Source organism: Natator depressus, chromosome 9, assembly GCF_965152275.1.
Source record: "Natator depressus isolate rNatDep1 chromosome 9, rNatDep2.hap1, whole genome shotgun sequence".
NCBI classification, from domain to species: Eukaryota; Metazoa; Chordata; order Testudines; family Cheloniidae; genus Natator; species Natator depressus.
The window spans coordinates 49,596,444-49,616,135 of record NC_134242.1 but is presented as its reverse complement, the minus strand read 5'-3'; the positions used below and the strand labels follow the sequence as shown (position 1 = coordinate 49,616,135).

Below are 19,692 nucleotides of genomic sequence, written 5' to 3'. Positions count from 1 at the left end.
AAGGCCAGTGCTTAATTTGTATTGACAGAGGTGCCGGGGCTCAAGAAATTAAATGCTGGGGCTCAAGCAATTTTTTACATGCATAACTGATGCAGCAAGCCCAGAGGTACCCGGAGTATGAACTGCCATGTGAGCCCCAGGAAGCCCTGGCACAAATTAAGCATTGCACGAGGCTGCCCCCTAGCTTCTGTGGCCTGCGTTGTCTTTTGTTTTTATGATTTTTCTAAAGGGGCAATGTGTTTGTTTTGGAGGAGGAGATGATGCTCACTGTGGCGGGGGGGATTTTTTGGTGGGCGGTTTATGAATCTATCTTGAAAGCATCTTAAAATGTGTTTTATTGTGGCACAATTTCTAGTGGCCCTACATAAACAGCGGACTAGAGGTGTTGGCCCTAAAGCGTGTTTATTGGAGCAATTCCGTCTCTGCCACATTCATTGCTCTCAGACTGGGTTTGCACATTACTCTAAAGCTGGAAAAAAGACAAAATGTAGCCAAAGACAATGGGGACCCACAGGTAACTAGATACACAATGGCTGCAGCTCTTGAGAGCAGTTCTAACAGCGAGGCGATTTGAAAAAATGAGCAGGATCGTTTCCCAAACACTGTTCATGACACCCACTGAAATGCCCATTCACACTACATAATGCCTCTCTTCATAATATGACCATCCCTTTTCTGTCTTATGGACTCTGATCAGCAGTGAAACAGTTAACAGCGTTGCTATTTAAGGTGTCATCATTAGACTCCAGAGTCAACATCTCTTTAAATGCATGGGGCAATTCACACATCTCACAGCTATTGTCTCAGGCTGTCTGCAGATGCAGGCAGATATCGCCATACTGGTCTAAGTGGGGTTTGTATTTGGAAGGCTGTCTCTAATCAAAAGTGCTGGAGACTTTTTTTTTAAAATAAAATCTTAAATGCTGGAGCACACGCCACAGGCACTAGGGGAAAGTCCCAGCACGGTGAGAGACTGTGAGGTGGCCCAGTCCAACCCTGGAGCACAAGTGTCAAGCTGTTAAGCCTTAAGCAGTTCAGGAGAGTTTATATTCTAGGATTAGAACAAACACTTCTCCAGGTGCCAAGAATTTACTGGCTTCCAGCTGGCAAAGTCAGGCAGGAGAATTTCAATATCACCTTCAAAACCTCCTTTTTCTGAGGCTCAGAAACAATTACATGTTTGTCCTTCAGGGCTGCCCCATGCCTGCAGTGTGCTGAGAATGCCTGTCGCCTGTGTTCTTGCTTCTCCTGCCACACCCAGGAGGAAGTGAGCTACTCCCGCACTGTTACCTGGCACTGTCCATCCGTAGAGCTCTAGATGCTTTGCAAAGGAGCTCATTTCCCAGATGGGGAAACTGAGGCATAGAGAGGGGACGACACTTACCTAGGGTCACTCAGCAGGCCAGTGACTGAGTCAGGATCCAAGTTTCCTGCATCCTAGCCAAAGGCTCTGTCCACTAGGCTGCATTGTCTGTCTAGCAAATGCCTTGCTCCTTTGGAGTAATGTTGACCCTGTATTGGTTTGATGGCATTATTGCAGTAGCACCACTCCTGCCCTGTAGAGCACATGCTCTGAAAGCAGACACCGAGGGCAGGGAAAGAGCTGGGATCGGCACCCACCTAGCTGCTCATGCTAACAGGCTGTCTGCTGGGGTCTCTCTGCCAGTCCCTGGTTTGCTAGCTCTGCTCCCTGGTGGTTCTGGCAGCTGCCACTGAATTGAGCGTTTTCAGTCCTTGGCTTGAAGTCGCTTGCTACTACAACTGCACGGTCTCGCTTACCCTTGTGGTTTGGGGAGCACCTGGGTCGGGGGAGCCTTCCTCTGCAGGGGGATGTCTGAGTTTGAGGCAGACGATGTTCCTATACCCACTGCCACTCCGGGGTTGGGGGCAAAGTGCTGAGGGGAACGAGGGGCGATGGGGACAGTGGGCCTGGTTCTCCACTGCATCATTCCACCTTAATCCATGGAGATCCGGCATTGCACCAACATGGCCCTGGAGGCTCTCAGCCTGTATATGTGTCTGGGGATTGGTGGTGTCCAACTGGCTATGCTCGACTGAGGAGAGAGGAATAGCTGGCTACACCATAGTCCCACCTCTGAGAGGGTCTGGGCTGAAGGCTGCAGGTTCAGTGGCTGCATGCTTCCCAGGAGTGAGAGCCAACAGACAAAGAGGCAGCCCCAGGAGCTCGCCCCGCTCTCCACTCTCCATAATGTCTCATGTCTGTGTCTCTTGCAGTTATGTTTCGTCTCTATGACACCGATGGCAATGGCGTCCTGGACAGCTCGGTAAGCCCTAGCCTGCGGAGCTCTCTTCACGCAGGGAGACACCTGCATGTAGCCGCACAAGCTGGCTGATCCTGGGGATTGGCAGCTGGGTATGTGAGGGCAATACGGAGGCCCTTGGAGGGACACCGGAAAAAAACAGCCCTGTCCTCCCAACCATTTCTTTATGGAATATGTGTTGTCTCCCAGAGAGGCCGCTAGTTCTTCGGGCCAGCCAACAGTGCGCTGCAGCGGAGCGCCTCTGATGCACTGCCTTAGGTCTCCGCTGGCCATTTGGCCTGGGGCTGCAGGTGTGTCACTTCCTTCTGGCCAGGCGGCCCCTTCTCGGGAGTCACCGTGCAAAGAAGCTACCCAGATACAAGTGCAGTCAGTGCCTCTCCCTCAAACAATCACCTGCTTCTCGCTCGGCCATCTTGTTTCTAGGTGGAAGAGAAGAGCATGATTTCCTCAGGGTCAGTGCCCCACCACAAAGCAAAAGCCACCATCATAGCCACACCCCCATTCCGGGCAGACCCTCCCCTGCCTTCAGTTCTGGGCTTCGCACTCTCTGGTTGTTGCAGATTCCTGATGAGGCCCCCTACATTAATTTTGGGAGACTCCCTCCTATCTTTCTTCCTCCAGCCCCCCCCCCCCCCCCCCGGTTTCTCTGTCTTGTCCATTTGGGGCAGATTCTGACAAGTTTAGTCACCTTGACTGGCACCTGACTCCATGAATAGCCCTGCTGAGATAGAGGGTGCTAGAAACTGGGATTCCCATTGCCTGGGGAACTCCCTGAGAAAACAAAAAGTGGGTCTGAAACCAAATGGAAAATAAAATCTCTGCATGTCCCACAGAACGGGAACCCCAACATTTCATGTGGAAAAAGTCTACGTAGCATTTCCTTTGGGGCTTTTCACAATGTTTGTCTAGTTCCCCCAGCTGCCCAGAGCCCCAGCAGCCTGCCAGCAGGGAGCTGGGGAGCCTGAGAGCCAGGCATCTCGGGAGCTGGGTCTCCCAAGGCTTGTGGGCTGACAAGGAACTGGAGATCCTACCAGCCCCAAGGGATTTGTGTTTACACCATGTTTTAACACCGGCAGGTTTAACAGCACCATGTGGACGTACCCAGGCAGGCTGCTAAGGAGCAGGTGGGCGAGCTGGCAGGAATCCCAGCCATTGGAATCTCGATTCCAACTAAACGCTCTTTTCTGATGGAAAATTTCCCACCCACTCTCCATTGAAACCAATGGGACTGGCAGGGGTGTAAGGTGGGGCCCTGCATGGATGAGGGCTTGCCTCTCTGTGTGTCTGTGGGCAGCTTCTAGCCCAGCGGGGCTCTGATCCACATACCTTATCTCCCGCCTTCTCAAGTCAGTGCAAGCTGCAGGCCCAGGGGCAGCACTGATTTTTTCTCTTTGGTTTCTCCTTTTGTCTGAGCTCAGGAGCTGGATCGGATCATCAATCAAATGGTGCACGTGGCAGAATACTTGGAGTGGGACTCGACGGAGCTCAAGCCGGTAAGTGACAGAGGAGCCTCTGACTCTGCTGGGCAGGGGGCGGTGGTCAGGATAGACTGAGTGGGGAAGGCCGTGGTGAATTCCATCTGAATGAGCTGCTGGTGCTACCTGGAGAGCTCGGAAAAACACCCCTTCCGAAAGTGTGACTCCCCAGAGATATCCCTGTGTGGAGGGGCTGGGCTCCCCCTCCTGGGCTTCTAAACAGGGTCTTTGCTGTCCAGGAGCCTTCTGCTTGCTCCTGACAATTAGCTGTGGTGGAGATGGTAGAGATGTCAAGGATGGAGACCAGAGGTGAGAAATAGGCAGGACTAGATTAGTACCTAAGGGACAAAGATCGTGTCTTTATGCGTCTGTTCTTAATCGTCCGGGGCTGTTCAGATAAGTGGTGCTTGGAGACACCTGATGGACTAGTTAGGAGGGCATGCCAGTGTAAGAGGTGGGAGAGAGCACAGAGAGGGCTGCACTATGAGGGGTAGACAGGGCTGGTGGAAATGTTCTGAGCTTTGGGGTTTGTGGCCTCTTGGAACGGCGTAGGCCTCTGCCTCAGGTCACTGATCTGGTACTTAAAATATGGGAATGCACTGGCCATTTTGCAAGGGGCGTGCGATAAGCGGGATCACTGGCCATTGGGAAAGGTGCGTGCAATGAGCAGGATCACTGGCCATTGGGAAAGGTACGTGCAATGAGCAGGATCACTGGCCATTGTGTAAGGTGCGTGCGATAAGCAGGATCACGGGCCATTGGGAAACATGCATGCGATGAGCGGGATTACTAGCCATTGTGCAAGGTATGTGCGATGAGCGGGATCACTGGCCATTGTGTAAGGTGTGTGCAATGAGCGGGATCGCTGACCATTGGGAAAGGTGCATGCGATGAGCGGGATCACTAGCTATTGTGCAAGGTGCATGTGATGAGTGGGATCACTACCTTCAGGAACATGGTGACTCCCATGGACTCTTGTTTCCTCTAGATTTTGAAGGAGATGATGGAGGAAATAGACTATGATCATGATGGCACCGTGACGCTGGAAGAGTGGATCCGGGGCGGCATGACCACCATCCCCTTGCTAGTCTTGCTGGGGATGGAGACGGTGAGTACCCAGGGCTGGGCCTAGATGGGACAGGCCCTACAGGGCTGGTCTCCAGAGATGTACAACCCAGGGTTCAGGTGTAACTCAATTGCCAGGCACTTGGCTGGAGGAACTGGGGCATGGCAGAGGGGCAGGGGAACACTTCCTTCCCGCAACAACTCTGCCCAGAGAATAGGGTTCTGACCACGCCAGGGTGGAAATGAACACAGGGACTCATTTGGCATGTACTTTGTGGCAGCATCCCAGGTGTGAGTTCACCTCTAAGATGACTGCACTGGGCCAGTGTCCCAGCAAGGGCCCGGGAAGATCTCCACTTGCATATCACCCCGGGGCTATTATTCTGCACCTACCCCCTCTGCTCTGCATGTGCAGTGTTCGACCGATCCCTCTTGATACAGACACCGTCATGCTCAGGTGTCGCCCGGAGCGGCAGGAAAACCACCCTGCTTTCTGACTGGGGCAGGCTGGTCTGATTACTGCCTGCGATTTGTAATGGCAATGTTGACGGGGGTTAGATAATGAATGGTCACGGAAATGCTAGGCAGAAAGATTAGATGCTGGGGACAGCTGGTGGAACATTCAGAGGGCAATTTAGGACCACAGGAGGGCACCAGAGCCTCACAAACTGAACGCTCCCAACCATGTCTTCTCACCCTCCTTCCAGCCATGCTGTGGGGAGTGCATGCGCTGCACAGAGCGACCCCCTTGACAGGAATCAGGCTGCTCGGTGACTAGATAGAAAGTGAACGGGGCCTTCCTTAAAGACCAAACTGTCCTTTCGAATGTCTTCGGAGTGCAGGAGGGACAGGCTGGAATGGCAGGGGGGAGGGGGCACTGCAGGCCAGCTCTTCAGCTGGCGTCACTCAGCCCAGCTCCATGCTGCCTTGCCTCAGCTGCAGAGCTAGCCCGGAAGAGGGGTCTTGAAAATCAGCAAATACAAAATCTTTTTAAAGTCCCAATTCACAGGCAGCACGTGGGCATGGGGCAAAATGGCAGCTTGGATACATTTTAAAGGGCCAGAGTTACACCAGGGACGAATATGGCCCGAAACTTTTCCAGACAGTCTCTCTTCACCTCCTTGCCAAGGCCTGAGTTCAGGCTCTGAGGCTTCTCTGTGTTCTGTGGTCTAGTCTGATAGCACCCAGTTCAGGGTGGGCCATGCTGCTCCAGCTGCCAGTGGCATCAGCAGCTCTAAGGAGAGACACCTGAGGACAGAGATTTAGATCTTGAAAGAGAAAAGTGCTTTCGGCTGACTGTTAAAAGGCGTTCCCACCACGGGCAGGAGAAGCTTCCTAACAGTGGGGGGCCCATCGGCACCCGAAACCATGGCCCTACCGCCTCACACTGCCCCTTCCCTGAGGCCCCGCCCCACACCACCCCTTCCTCCTGAAGCCCCGCCCTAGCACTGCCCCTTCCCCCGAGACCCTGCCCCATGCCACCTCTCCCCCCCAAGATCCCTCCCCCTCCTCCCGTTGTTCACCCTTACTGCCATGACCCCCTGCCCCCCACCCCCATTCCAGCACCTCTGGTTTCCACCTAAGATTTTAGTCTCTCTCGTCTCAGCGATTTGGGATCGCAAACACACCAGGCTGGTTGTTAGGTATGTGAAATAGTTTTTTTTTATTATTAATCATTTCAAAAATGTGAAGAGCAGGTAAAATACTTGATGATAGCCCCATGCCTGCGATGGAACTGATTCACTGTGTGATGAAGTACAAGGGACAGATTTAAGGTATTTCCTGACTTCCAGAGGTTACTTATTCATTCTGATGAAGTTCTTTATATTTAAGGGGTATATTAGGCCTGAATTCATCCCAGTAAAATTTGCTGTCCGTAGACATTTGAAATGTGAAACGCATTCACTGCAGCTGTGTTTATGCCCCTTCTTGTGTTGGACCTCCCCAGGTAAGCTAGCGAGCAAACTGACTGGCAGGAATGTTGAAGGAAACAGTGAATTTTAAGACTATGGGAAAGTGCTTGTGCCTTAAACCTGAGTCTAAGAGCTGTGCTCATCCAATCAGGGAACACAAACGTATCGTGTGTAATCTCTCTAGAGTCAGCACAGCTTGAAGGTTGAAAAAACTGGGCACAGACTGAGCAGGAATGATTTGCTTTAATTGTTCAGCAAACGACTTTGCATAGCAAATACATTGGAATCAATCATAAGCTACTTGTGGGCAGCTGGTAAACAGAAAGAGGCAAAATGAGTGAAATGAATTATTTGTTAAACTCAAGTGTGTGTGAGGTGGAGAGAGAGACTGTCTCTCTGGGAAATTCTTCTCTAGATCGCTGGATGACTGGAGCCCCCACTGTTTATACGGAAGCGAGCTAGTATTCTTCAGTACAGAAATGATGGCCTTTACAGTCCCAGAAAATAAGAGATGACAGCCAGCATCATGGGGCTGTTGATTTAGAGTGTTCTTATCTGCCTAATATTGGAAGAAGGTTGAATAGTGCCAGATGGTTTTGTATTTGTTTATAGTGTGGTCTTCCCCCAAGCTATCTTTAATAAGGAATGTGGATATGTATGTAGGTACCAAGCTGCCGTATTTCCACCTGTTCAGGAGGATCTAGCAGACCAGAAAGCTAGATGTGAAGCATATTCTATATAATAGCTTAACCTGTACATTTCTTTGCCTAGCACACTATGGGTATGTCTACACGGGAGGTATGATTTCCAGCTCATTGAACTAGCATGCTAAAAATAGAAGTGTAGCCGCAGCAACATGAGCAGCTGGATGGGTTAGTCACCCCAAGCATGATCCTGTCTGAAACCCGAGGCGCATACTTGGGTGGTTGTGCCATCCCACCCTTGACGTCACTGCAGTGATATTTCTATTTTTAGCATGCTATCTTGGTCAGAGCCAGAGCGGGTATGTCTACTTGAGCTGGAAATGATACCTCCAGCTCCAGTGTAGACATATCCGAAGGGACAACCTTATCTGCAGGGATTTCTGAGTTCCCCAGCAAACAGGCAATTCCACTACCTCCGCTGAAAGACTGTTCCAGAGTTAACTACATTTATAATTAGAAAGTTTTTCCTAATCTCTAAACTAAATCTCCCTTGCTGCAGATTAACCTCATTGCTTCTTGTCCTCCTTTCAGAGAAAATGGAGAATAGTTGATCACATTTTCTTTATTATGGCCCTTAACATATTTGAAGACTGTTATCAGGTCCCCCCTCTGTCTTCTCTTCTCAAGACTAAACGTGCCCAGTTTTTTTTGCCTTTCCTCATTGGTCACGTTTTCTAAACCTTTTATCATTTTTTTTGCTCTCCTCGTGACTCTCTCCAGTTTGTCCTCATCTTTCCTAGTGAGAAACACCCAGAATTGGACACGGTATCCAGCTGAGGCCTCCCCAGTGCCGAGTAGAGTGGGACAATTACCTCCCGTGGCTTCCATACGACACTCCTGTTAATACAGCCCAGAATGATATTCACTTTTCCTGCAACTGCATCCCACTGTTGACTCATATTCAATTTGTGATCCACTATCACCCCCAGATCCTCTTCAGCAGTACTGCCACCTACCCAGTTATTCCCCAGTTTGCAGTTGTGCGTTTGATTTTTCCTTCCTAAGTGAAGTACTTTGCACTCGTCTTTATTGAATTTCATCTTGGTGAATTCAGACCGATTCTCAAATTTGGCAAGGTCATTTTGAATTCTAGTCTTGTCCCCCAAAGTGCTGGCAGCTCCTCCCAGCTCCGCAAATTGTATAAACATACTCTCCGCTCCATTATCTAAATCATTAATGAAAATATGGACTAGTACCGGATACAGGACTGACCCCTGCAGGACCCCACTAGAGACACCCTCCCAGTTTGCTAATGGGAAGAAGCTGGGGGAGAGGGACTTTGTTTGTCAGTGTTTGACTCTTGGGAGTTTTTATGAGCAATGGAGAGAAATGGGTAAAGCTACCCAAATGATTCGCTATTGTCCTTAAACACACAGTGGAAAAGCACAAGCGGATCAGCTGCCTTCTCCAGAATGGACCTTGAACAGTCCCTGGTGTGAGCGAATTGCTGCCCCATGTGCCCCCCCAGACCCCCATTGTGCCTGTCAGGGTTTCCTCCCCACTCTGAACTCTGGGGTACAGATGTGGGGACCCGCATGAAAGACCCCTAAGCTTATTTCTTCTAGCTTAGGTTAAAACCTTCCCCAAGGCACAAATCCTTTCCTTGTCCTTGGATGGTATTGCTGCCACCACCAAGTGAATTAGACAAAGATTCAGGAAAAGGGTCACTTGGAGTTCCTATTTCCCCAAAATATTCCCCCAAGCCCCTTCACCCCGTTTCCTGGGGAGGCTTGAGAATAATATACCAACCAATTGCCTTTAATAAAAGTACAGACCAGACCCTTTAGTTTTTAGGACACTAAAAACCAATCAGATTCTTAAAAGAAGAACTTTATTATAAAGAAAAAAGTAAAAGAAGCACCTCTGTAAAATCAGGATGGAAGGTGATTTTACGGGTAATAAAAAGATTTAAAACACAGAGGATTCCCCTCTAGGCTCAACTTCAAAGTTACAAATAAATAAAGTTACAGGAATAAACCTCCCTCTTAGCACAGGGAAAATTCACAAGCTAAAACAAAAGATAATCTAACGCATTTCCTGCTACTACTTACAATTTCTGTAATTTTAGATGCATCATTTCAGTAGGAGCTGGGTTACCTGCTTGGTCTCTCTCTCTCTCTCTAACCAGAGGGAACAACCAAAGAGAGCACAAACAACCCCCCCCCCCCATTTGAAAGTATCTTCTTTCCTTATTGGTCCTTTTGGTCAGGTGCCAACCAGGTTATTTGAGCTTCTTAACCCCTTACAGGTAAAGGAGGGATTTTATGCTACCCTTAGCTGTATGTTTATGACAGTGCCTCTCCCTAACTCCCGCTGTGCTTTGCCTGCAGAACGTGAAGGACGACGGGCAGCATGCCTGGAGACTGAAGCACTTCAAGAAACCTGCCTACTGCAACTTCTGCCGCACCATGCTGTTGGGGGTCCGGAAACAGGGCTTGTGCTGCTCCTGTGAGTCCTGCTCTCCTAGCCCGCTGTGCCCCATGCATGGCCTGTCGCACTGCAGCACACTGACCAGCATTCAACCCCTGCCCTGGCTTTGCAGCACAGCCCTTGTCCACTTCTTTCAGGATGGTTTGGGTGCCACAAGCATCTGAGGAAAGCAAGCCTATTGCAGGAGTGGGAGGGTGAGGTTTTGTGGCCTGCGATGTGCACGAGGCCAGACAAAATCTCTATTGGCCTTTAAGGTCTATGAGTCTATAAGCCCAGCCCTGGATAATGGGGCTGCAGACGGAACCCCGGCTCCAGATAACAGGGCCGCAGCCAGAACCCCAGCTGTGGATAACGGGGCTCTGGCCCTTTCTTGATTTCCTATCCTTAAAAACAGAAGCTGCATTTGGGTAACTTGACATGTTTGACGGGAGTCTCCAAAGGCTGGGAAATTCAGAGATAAGTCTGAACCTCAATCCCTAACTCACCCGGCTTTGCCCGAGGAATGTAAAACCTTCCCCTGGTCCAGGTCCTTCTCCCCTGCCGGGAGTGCCCTGGCTAACCAGGGAGAGCTGAGAATGGAGTGTCAACATTAACATTCAGCCAGGCAAACAACCCTTCCTTCCCAGTAAGGCACCCCTCTTCCCAAGGTCCAGGGACTAGACAACCACCGAGCACCTCAGCGGCTGGTACACTGGGGTCCTGTTCTCCTTGCAGCTGAAGAGTTCCGCTGGGTCCTCCAAAGTGCTCCTGGTCAGGCTCGATACCCCAGCTCCCTAGACAGTTATACGGTGCCCATCACTCATCTCTGCCAGCAGGGGACGCTGCTCTCCTCTCCCTGTAGCATCTTCGTCCAGGCTGCCGGTTCTCCTGTTAATTCCTGCGGAGCAATGCCTGGGAGGTAGTGAGTGCCTAGCTCTCCTTGGAGGTCAGTGGAGTTTGAAGGTGCTCAGCCTTTCCCCGCATGTGCTGCTGGAAACCTGCAGGCTCTGGCCCATTCTGTTTCGTAAGCTAGCAGGCAGCCCACCCCTTCACATGGCAGGCTAGGTGGTGGATAGCTCCCACTACGTCCCTCCTTGCTCTGACTCTGGCCAATGCAGCGTGTCACCCAGATGCGTGGGAGCTCTGGCTCTTGTCTGTATCCTCGGGCGGCTCTGAAGTGCCTGCAGCGTGCATGTACCGAGGGGTCACAGCTGACTTCTTTTCCCCTCTCTGCTGCAGTTTGTAAATATACCGTCCATGAACGGTGTGTGTCCAAAGAGATTGCCTCGTGCATCAGCACATACGTGAAATCCAAGAGGAACACCAATGTGAGTAGCACATGTGTAGACGACTGCTTACTGGTTTCCCTTCTAGCTCTGCTAACGCCTATGCAGGATGTGCTGAATTCCCTGTGAGAGTGGCTGGTAGCTCAACTGTGTACCTGCAGCTCAACAGGGGAGATGAGTGAAGCTTTAGAAGCCCCGCTCTACCTTAGCTGGGGGGTTAGCAGACTATTGGCCAATGAACTCACCTGAGATCCAGCTGGGAGTGGTCCAAAGCTCCACCAGAATGGATACTGGGGTTGGTGAGGATGGGGCCAGTTCTCCCCTCTCCACACACCATCATTATTGGAGCGTAACACCACATAACCACCCCTGCCCATTAACCTGCAGATCACTTAGGTTCCCATGGTTTGCTCTTTGTGCCAGGCTTCCCAAAGCTATAGCAGCACTGGCTCTCCCAAGGCAGGGGGAGCAGCAGAGGATGGGGCTGGTGGCCTTCCCTGTGGCTGGCTGGCCATTGAGGGGCAGCCTCCAACCAGTTAACCCCCTCAGAACAGGGCAAAGAGAGATGTCAGAGAACTTTGCAGAGCAGCTCTTTTCTACAGGACAGCACCAGCTGGTGCTTGGGCCTCTTTGCCATTGTCTGGTGAGCAAAGCAGGCCACTGTCCAAGGGAATGGAGCAGTGGCAGCTCCCGCCATGGTCCAGACCGCTGTTTATCCAGGGTCTCCTGAGAGACCTTTGACTCAACAGATTCCCTGTGTGCCCAATTCCCATTGCCTGTTAGCCTCTGGGTTTCAATGCTGGCCCAGATGGTGCCATCTCTCTTTCATTTCTCGCCTGTTCCTTCAGGTCATGCAGCACACCTGGATCGAGGGGAACTCCCCAGTCAAGTGTGACCGGTGCCACAAAAGCATCAAGTGCTACCAGGGTATTACCGGACTACACTGTGCATGGTGCCAAATCACAGTGAGTACGTGGAGGGGACGCTGTGCAGGGATGTCATCGAGACTGAATGGCCCCAGGGGGTGGGATACACAAAACCGTTTGCTCCTAGGTTATCAGCCTGTGTCAGGAGTGTTCAAAAGCCCATTACCGCCTGGCAAGCAGAAGGTGAGCTGCTGGCCTGTGTGAAATGAGCTTGTGCCTGCCCCATTCCTTGTAAGCCCTCCTATGAATTGCTGTCACCATGAGTTCTGGGGGTCTCCACTGAGAAGCCAGCGGCTGGCTAGGTGTGAAAAATGAATGACCTACCTGTGACCCCAGTGTATCTGGGTCCAATCTGTTAGCAGGGGCTGCAGGGGAAGCTTGGTGTCTCTTCAGGCTGTGACTGAGCAACTGCCATCAGCACTGGGCTCACTCTGCAGCCGAAACAGGTGGCCCAATGCACAGGCTCTGCAAGGGGGAGGAGAATGGTGCCAGCTCTCCAGGAGAACCGGGTTCCCCAAGCTCTTCTGCTGCCCTGGCGGCACTCACACTGGGTCTGACAAGTCCCACAACCCAATGTGCCAGCATGACAAATACAGGCAATGGCCTCTGCCAGTGGGAGGGAAAGGCTGTGGCAGGTCTGGAGAAGCCTCAGTTGGTTTCCCAGCCCACTTTAACCGTCTCTTCCTTCGGGTTAGAGATGAGATCTGAGAGGCGGCCCGGGGAGGGACAGTCACCCTGGCACTTCCTAGCGCAGGGTTGAGGATTTAACAGCTCAGGCATCGTTCTGCAGGAACCCACAACACGTCACTTTCCCCGGCACAATGGCACTTAGGGGTGGAGCAGGTCGCGACCCTTCCGTCAGCACAATGCCCGTTGCGGCAAAATCCAAGTGTTCCATGGCAGAAATCCGAATGAGGGCAGGAAGGCTCTTGTTAGTTTCATGCTCTGCCTGTGGGGAAACTGACATGAGCCAAGGCGGGCAGCCGGCAAGCTGAAAGACTCTGCCTTGGTTCTCCTGCAATGGCACGTTCTGGGGATCCCTTCCCCGAAAAATGGCACAGTTGGGACTTTCCATCTCCATGTGGGACAAAATATTGGTTCAAAACCATGACGTGTAGTAGAGCAGCCCTAAGCCCTCTTCCCTCGAGATCCCAGCCAAGGGGGGGACGCAACAAGGGCAAAGGGAAGGGGGAAGAAACAAGCAGGGACAGAATGTGGTGAGGGGATTCCAGGAAGCAGGGAAGTGGGGAGAGCTAATGCAGAGAGCGATTGTCATGGGGGATAGAAAACCCCTCGGCTGAACTCTGCTCCCCCTGCTTCAGCCCATATTACAGTGCCTGGGGCTCTCTGGTCTGTGGTGCTTGGGGCTTCCATGCGTAATGCTGTCCTCAGCTCAAAGGGTTGGAGAGCCAGAGCGGAGAGGCCAGCTGCCTGGAGAGGAGGGCAGGGGAGGGGAGGCAGTCACACGTTCACGCTCGTTCCTCTCTCTTCCTCCAGCTTCACAACAAATGTGCCTCCCACGTGAAGCCAGAGTGTGACGGGGGGCAGCTCAAGGACCACATCTTGCTGCCTTCTGACATCTGTCCAGTGGTTCTGGTATGTCTGCCTCTTCCAGCCCGTGCGGCAGTGAGGGGCACGGGCATGCACACAGCCTCTTCAATATCCCCGCCAAGAAACCTGTGGGAACTCAAAGCCACGTCTGCTTGAGTGCATGGCTCCACCCTGCAAGCCCCGCGGAGCAAGGCAATCCCAAGTCAAGGCAGCAGTCACCCCAGCCTGATACCAATAGACCTGCATCAGCCCAGTAGCATTGCAGCCCTGCAGCATGCTCACTCCTCTAGCAACAGACGCGATGCCACGTCCGTGTTACCACTGCCTGCAGGGCACCCTTCAAGGAGCCACAAGGCACAACCTTAACTCTAACCACCCCTGGCTGCTTTAATTTGCAAGGCTGTGACTGCAAATATCACGAAAATGCATCCTGCCATGCACCGGATGGGTAAAGAGCGTACAGCTCCTCACATCCACAACATCCCTGGCCTCACTGAACACAAAGAAACCTTCTGTCCACTTACACCGTGGCTTTCAAAGGATCGGCTCAGCTTCGCAGTGCACACCGCCCAGCAAAACCACACACACATGGGTGGCAGGTGAAGCTTCCCCTCGGAGAGGCTAGCTCCCCGTCTCCCACCTCTTCCTTCCACGGCCCTGCCCACGCTGCATCCTAGGCCCCACCCCTGCTCCACCCCAGGCCTCGCCCCCTCCCCTGCTCAGCCCCACTTGCTGCATGCGTCTCTCCTCTCCTTCCCCCCTCCTCCCTGTTCAGCCCCTGCCACCGCTGCTCAAAGTGTGCATCCCTCCTCTCTTCCCCCCACCCCCGCTCAGGAGGGACGTGGCGGCGGGGGGGCCAAGTGGGGAGGGGGCTAAACAGGAAGGAGAGAAGGAACCAGTGAGCAGCGGCGGGGACCTCTGGAGGTGGGGGTGAAGTGCTGGAGAGAAGCAGCCAGGCAGCAGCAGGCGGAGAACGCTGAGCTTTTATATGCGCTATGCAGGTTCCGGGGTGGCTGAGGAGGCGGTATCTGTCACTCAGCTTCCCGGTTCATCAATAATCTCCCTGGGGAGTCCAAGGGACCCGGGAAGCTGAGTTGCAGATACCACCTCCTTAGCCGCCTGGGAACCTGCACGGTGCATAATAAATCAGCATAAACTTCCTGCAGAAGCCCACTCCCAGGAGGGAGGGGAAGGGGCAGGGCCACCCTGCCCTATTATACCCACCACCCAGGCACACACAAATGTCTTCCCCCACCATAGAGCAGGCTGTAACTGGGCCTATGGAAGAAACGAGCAGACCACAGCTGGGGCTGTGCCATGCAGGGGCATCTGCCGTCCTTCGGTGCGTGCTCTGCTGGGGATGGCACTATTGGAGTGAGGCTCAGTGCATGATCGGGGGGCAATGCTTGCAGGCTGCAGCTGTGCTGGGTGTGGCTGTGCCTTTGAGTGGCTATGACTCTGCTCTCAGTCAGAGTGTTGGGGCCTGTGCCTACGCTATGGCCACTGTCATGGAAACTGCAGGGCCGTCAGCCCCTCATGCCCCCATGGGGACTTGTTTCTGCCAGACCGATCCTGGAAGCTGGAGTCTGACAAACAAACGCCCCTTCTTAGTGCCACTCTTCATTCATGTGTTAGACTCGGTGCATCTTTTTTCCTTCTAAAAGGACAGGCAGTCCCACCCCAGGAAATCAGACAGTGATTCCCCTGCCAGCACCTGTCCAGACGACACCGCTCAGACCTTCAAATTCAATACCACCACGCTGGACGGGCATGGCCTACAGGTAGGTGGCTCTGAGCCTCCTCAGTCTCCAGGAGGCTCAGATGCTGGGCTGGGAGCGAGAAACCCAGGGGCAGGGTGCTGAAGTCTCAGGCCCAGGCCAGCGGGGAATGATGGTCTGACAGGGAGCTAGACTATGTATGCACTCTGATGGCTGGCTGGGGTCACGTTCCCCCTGCTGGCCAATGATGCTTGTGTCCATTGACTTCCAGGTATTGGAATGAACTCTGGGACAGTCTGTCCTGGCGTGTCAATGACCCTGTGATCCTTTCCCCACAATGGCCTTTATTTCTCCCTTGTATAGCTTGTTGTTTCTGAGGCGCAGCTTCAGAAACGCCAGTGAACGGTCAGTTTATGGTGCTAGTATCATCTCACTGTTTCCCTGTGCTCCCCGTCTGTCTCTTGCATCCATCTGTTATATAGACTCATCTTATATAGACTGTAGGCAGGAACTGTCTCTTTGTTCTGTGTTTGGACAGTACCTGGTGCAATGGGCCTGGGGCCTGTATCATGGTGGACATTGTTAATGATGAAAATATCGTCAGGCAGATCTGAGCAGCCACATGTCTCTGCCCTGTCATGTCCCCCATCATCCGCTGGGCAGTGCCCCACTGGGCATGGAGCCATGGTGCGGAGCCTGCACTCAGTGTCCCTCACTGGTGCCTTCTTCCGTGTGGGGTTCTCTCCTCCCTTACTGAGAGCATGGACTTGTGTCACTTCCTTTGCAGCTGGGCCTCATGACTCGAGCTCATCCGAGGCTCCACCCATCCCCTCACCCTCCCCATGGATGGGTGGTTTTCATACACGTCTCACGGGAGGGCCGTGTTCTGCTCTTTGCATTTCAGATCACCCCCAGGCCCGGGACCCACCCTCTGCTGGTGTTCGTGAATCCCAAGAGTGGAGGGAGACAAGGAGAAAGGTACATTCTCTGCTCTCTGGAGGCACTGGCTGACCATTTGCTCCCTCCCCACTCAGGCCTAGGGGAGGTAGGGGAGCTTGGGGGCAGGTAGCGATGAGAGGAGCTACTTGGGGCAGAGGCGATCTGCACAGGTGTCCCTGGGGCAGACTGGGGGCCCTGTTACTAACCATGCCAGTCCTTCCGTGATATGGGTGAGCTGGAGCTAGTCCGGGCCATCCTTCACCTGCCAGCCAAGGGATGTTTGGGTGAAAGTCACTGTACAGTGGGGCGTGCTTGGGGTGTCCGGCTCCCTGAGGCACTGAGCTATTGCTGCTGACTTTTCTTCCTCTCTCTGTGTGTATCTAGGAGCCCCACATAACGAGCAAAGATTGAGAGTAGCAACAGCAGCCCCTCCTGGTCCCAGGCTCTGGCAGGGGTTTCCGCAATGGGATCTGCCCCGTGCCAGCCTTGCCCTGTGGGTGGGTCCCTGTCCACATCCTCCAGGCCAGACAGCCCATTTCCACGGCTCTCCTTTGTTTTCATGGACAGTTTCCTTCTGTTTCCGTCTCTCACTCACCCTCTATTTCCACAGAGTCCTTCGGAAATTCCACTATCTGCTCAACCCCAGACAAGTGTACAACCTGGACCGAGGGGGACCGACTCCTGGGTATGGAGATGATAGACAGCCCAGGCCCCGTCCTTACCTCTCCCTGCCTCTGTCGCCCTCTCCCACTCCCCTGCCAGCAATAAGCCATCCCCTGTGATCACCTGATTCTCCCTCCTTGTGTCGGTTTCCAGGTTGAATTTTTTCCACGACACCCCAGACTTTCGTGTCCTGGCATGTGGAGGGGATGGGACTGTTGGCTGGATCCTGGACTGCATAGGTAACTCGGGATCACAAATGCACTGTATGTGTGCCCAAGAGACCTGAGCTAAGGAGCTCTGTATGCTGCCGCACCGTAGAGCAGCCGTGCTTGTAACCTGGGTGAGACTCTGTGATGGAGCTCTCTGGTCTGACTCCCTGTGGTGGGAGCTGACCTGCACGTTCCTAGAAAATATGCTAAGGGGCAGAAGGTCCCCATTCTGCCCTAGCTCTCCTCTCTCCTGCCGGCCTTGGCGCTGGCTTCCTGCTGCTTCCAAGCCTTCCCACGGTCTGCTTTATCTTCCGCTGCAGCCCTGCTCACTGCCACCCCTCTGGCTTTGTCCTGTCCCTGTCGTGTTCTGCAGCCTCCCCTCTGTTCCTCTCTGCTCCTGTGGCTCTTCGGGTGAACCCCTCTCCCGACTCTGCCCTGTGGCCTGCCCGCCACACCGGGTCTCCCTGATGTGCAGAGCTCTCTTCTGAAGACACCCCTCTGAGCTTCTATTTCTGCCCCGTGTTAGGAGGCACCTACCAATGGCATCTTCTGGCAGCTCCTGGCAAGCAGGCTGAGCTATCAGACACTGGCTTCTGCCTGCGAGCTGCCCCCTTGTGGATGGAATCGCCAGGGGTAGAGGACACCTGCTTGCTACCCGGGTATGCCCATGCTTCCACATGCATTTGCCCCATTTCCAGGCTGGCACAGGCTCTCCCTGGAATCTGCAGTGCCACAAAGAAGCAGAATCACTCTGTTTTTTCCCAGAAAGGATGAGTCTGGTTTTCAGCTCTTTGCACTTTGCTGGGAGCCCTTGCATTGTGGATAATAGGATGGGGACTCAGCCGAAAGGCTGCTGGCTTGTGTCTGTGCTAACAGCTTTCTCTCTTTGCATTGTAGACAAGGTGAACTTGCTGAAGCACCCCCCTGTGGCTGTCCTGCCACTGGGAACGGGCAACGACCTGGCCAGGTGTCTGCGCTGGGGAGGAGGTGAGGCTTCCTGACTTGGCCAGCTGGCCCACTCCGACCTGGGCACCACAGAACACACTTCCAAGCTGCCTTTGTAGGCATGTGCTGTACATCCAAGGGGCAAAACTGTCCTTCTCAGGGTGCGTGGACTCTTGGTGCAAACCCACCGCCGTGCTTGCCATCCAGAGGCACAAGGATTTGCTGGTAATGCTAGTGAACACAGCAAATTCAGCTGCATCAGGCTGAAAATGTACCCTGGTGAGTCACCCCACTGCTTTCGAAGACACACAGCTGATCTGCTAGAGCAGCCCAGGCAAAGGATTCAGATTCTTATGGGGTGTGAGGGGCTCCTCCTCCATCTCCCCTTGGGGGGTTGTGACCTAGTGGATAGAGCACTGGCCTGGGACACAGGACCCCTGGGTTCTATTCCTGGCTTTGCCGCAGGCTGACCTTATGCAAGCCACTTAATGCTCTGTGCCTCAGTTTCCCCATCTGCGCTGACCTCCTTTGTAAAACGCTTTGAGATCTGCCTTGTAGAAGAGCCAGGAATTGTCATTTCGCAGTAGGTCACCTCTCTAATTGGGATGGGGGAGCTCCTTGGGACCTTGTCTTATTCTCCTCTCATGCGCGCCACGTACACCAGAGCTGCTGTTTCTATAAATAAGGAATAATAACAAGGAGTTCTCTCCGTCACCGCTGTAAGAGTCACGTTTCATGGCACAGTTTTGGTTCCAATCCTCCCCCTGAAATAGCCTGAGAATTGGCTTTCTGTAGGTGTGTGGGGATGGTTTATCAGCCCACAGTTCTGCTTCATCAGAATGCCAGCAAAGGAGAAATGAAACCCCACCTGAGGCCCCGATCCTGTAACGTGCTCCCGGCCAGCAGACCCCAGCACCCTCACAGAGCATTGCCTGGGCACGGGAGTCCACGTCCATGGAGCAGGCTACAGGGTCACAGTTAGAATGGCAGCAATGGTGCCTTCGGCCAGCGCCTCACTCGATGTAGCTAGCCTGCTGTTGCGCCCAAGTGCAGTCAGTGTTTTCTGAACAGACACAGACTCTGCTCTGAAGAGGCTGTGCTCTGGGGCCTTGTTTACACAGGAGAGTTGTGCCAGATTAACTTGCATCGGTTTAAAAGCTACTGTAGTTAAACCAGTGCAAAGCCCTGGATGGGTGCGCTAATTTCAGCGTAGCTTAGCTGGGAAGGAGCTGACTTCAGCTGCATGGATATAAACAGAAATCAGAGCGTCTACATGGCGGGCTGCAATGGCTCCATAACACACCTTTAGTTAAACCAGCACAAGTCTGTGCACAGAGCAGGCCTGAGAAGACAAGCCAGCCCGGGGGAGGGGAGCGAGGCACACATACATGTACAGCAACCGGCTGCGTGTGTGAGAGAGTGTGACAGGCCCTTGTCACATGGGCTCCATTTTTGTGGGTTATTAAGTGATACATCTGCATTGGCCTCTCTACCTGATTGTTGTTTGCAAAACTAACGTGTCTGCATCTGTGGCTCCACCGAGCTGTTAGGGCCGGCTGTGTTCTTGTCACTGTAGCTTCCCAGTCCTTCTGAGCGGAGAGAGCAGA

General features: G+C 53.1%; 1 protein-coding gene across 3 annotated transcripts in view; it reads left to right on the top strand.

Annotated features, from left to right (window-relative positions):
* DGKG (diacylglycerol kinase gamma) overlaps positions 1-19,692 on the top strand; it is a 133,486-nt gene that overhangs the window by 50,651 nt on the left and 63,143 nt on the right. For all 3 annotated transcript variants that reach the window (XM_074964126.1, XM_074964125.1, XM_074964127.1), the window contains 12 exons: positions 2,236-2,285; positions 3,701-3,775; positions 4,746-4,865; positions 9,770-9,887; positions 11,088-11,176; positions 11,983-12,099; positions 13,558-13,656; positions 15,276-15,392; positions 16,234-16,307; positions 16,879-16,953; positions 17,085-17,170; positions 18,038-18,127. In XM_074964126.1, coding sequence (XP_074820227.1) covers positions 2,236-2,285; positions 3,701-3,775; positions 4,746-4,865; positions 9,770-9,887; positions 11,088-11,176; positions 11,983-12,099; positions 13,558-13,656; positions 15,276-15,392; positions 16,234-16,307; positions 16,879-16,953; positions 17,085-17,170; positions 18,038-18,127 — 1,110 coding nt within the window. The remainder of the gene's footprint in view (positions 1-2,235; positions 2,286-3,700; positions 3,776-4,745; positions 4,866-9,769; positions 9,888-11,087; positions 11,177-11,982; positions 12,100-13,557; positions 13,657-15,275; positions 15,393-16,233; positions 16,308-16,878; positions 16,954-17,084; positions 17,171-18,037; positions 18,128-19,692) is intronic.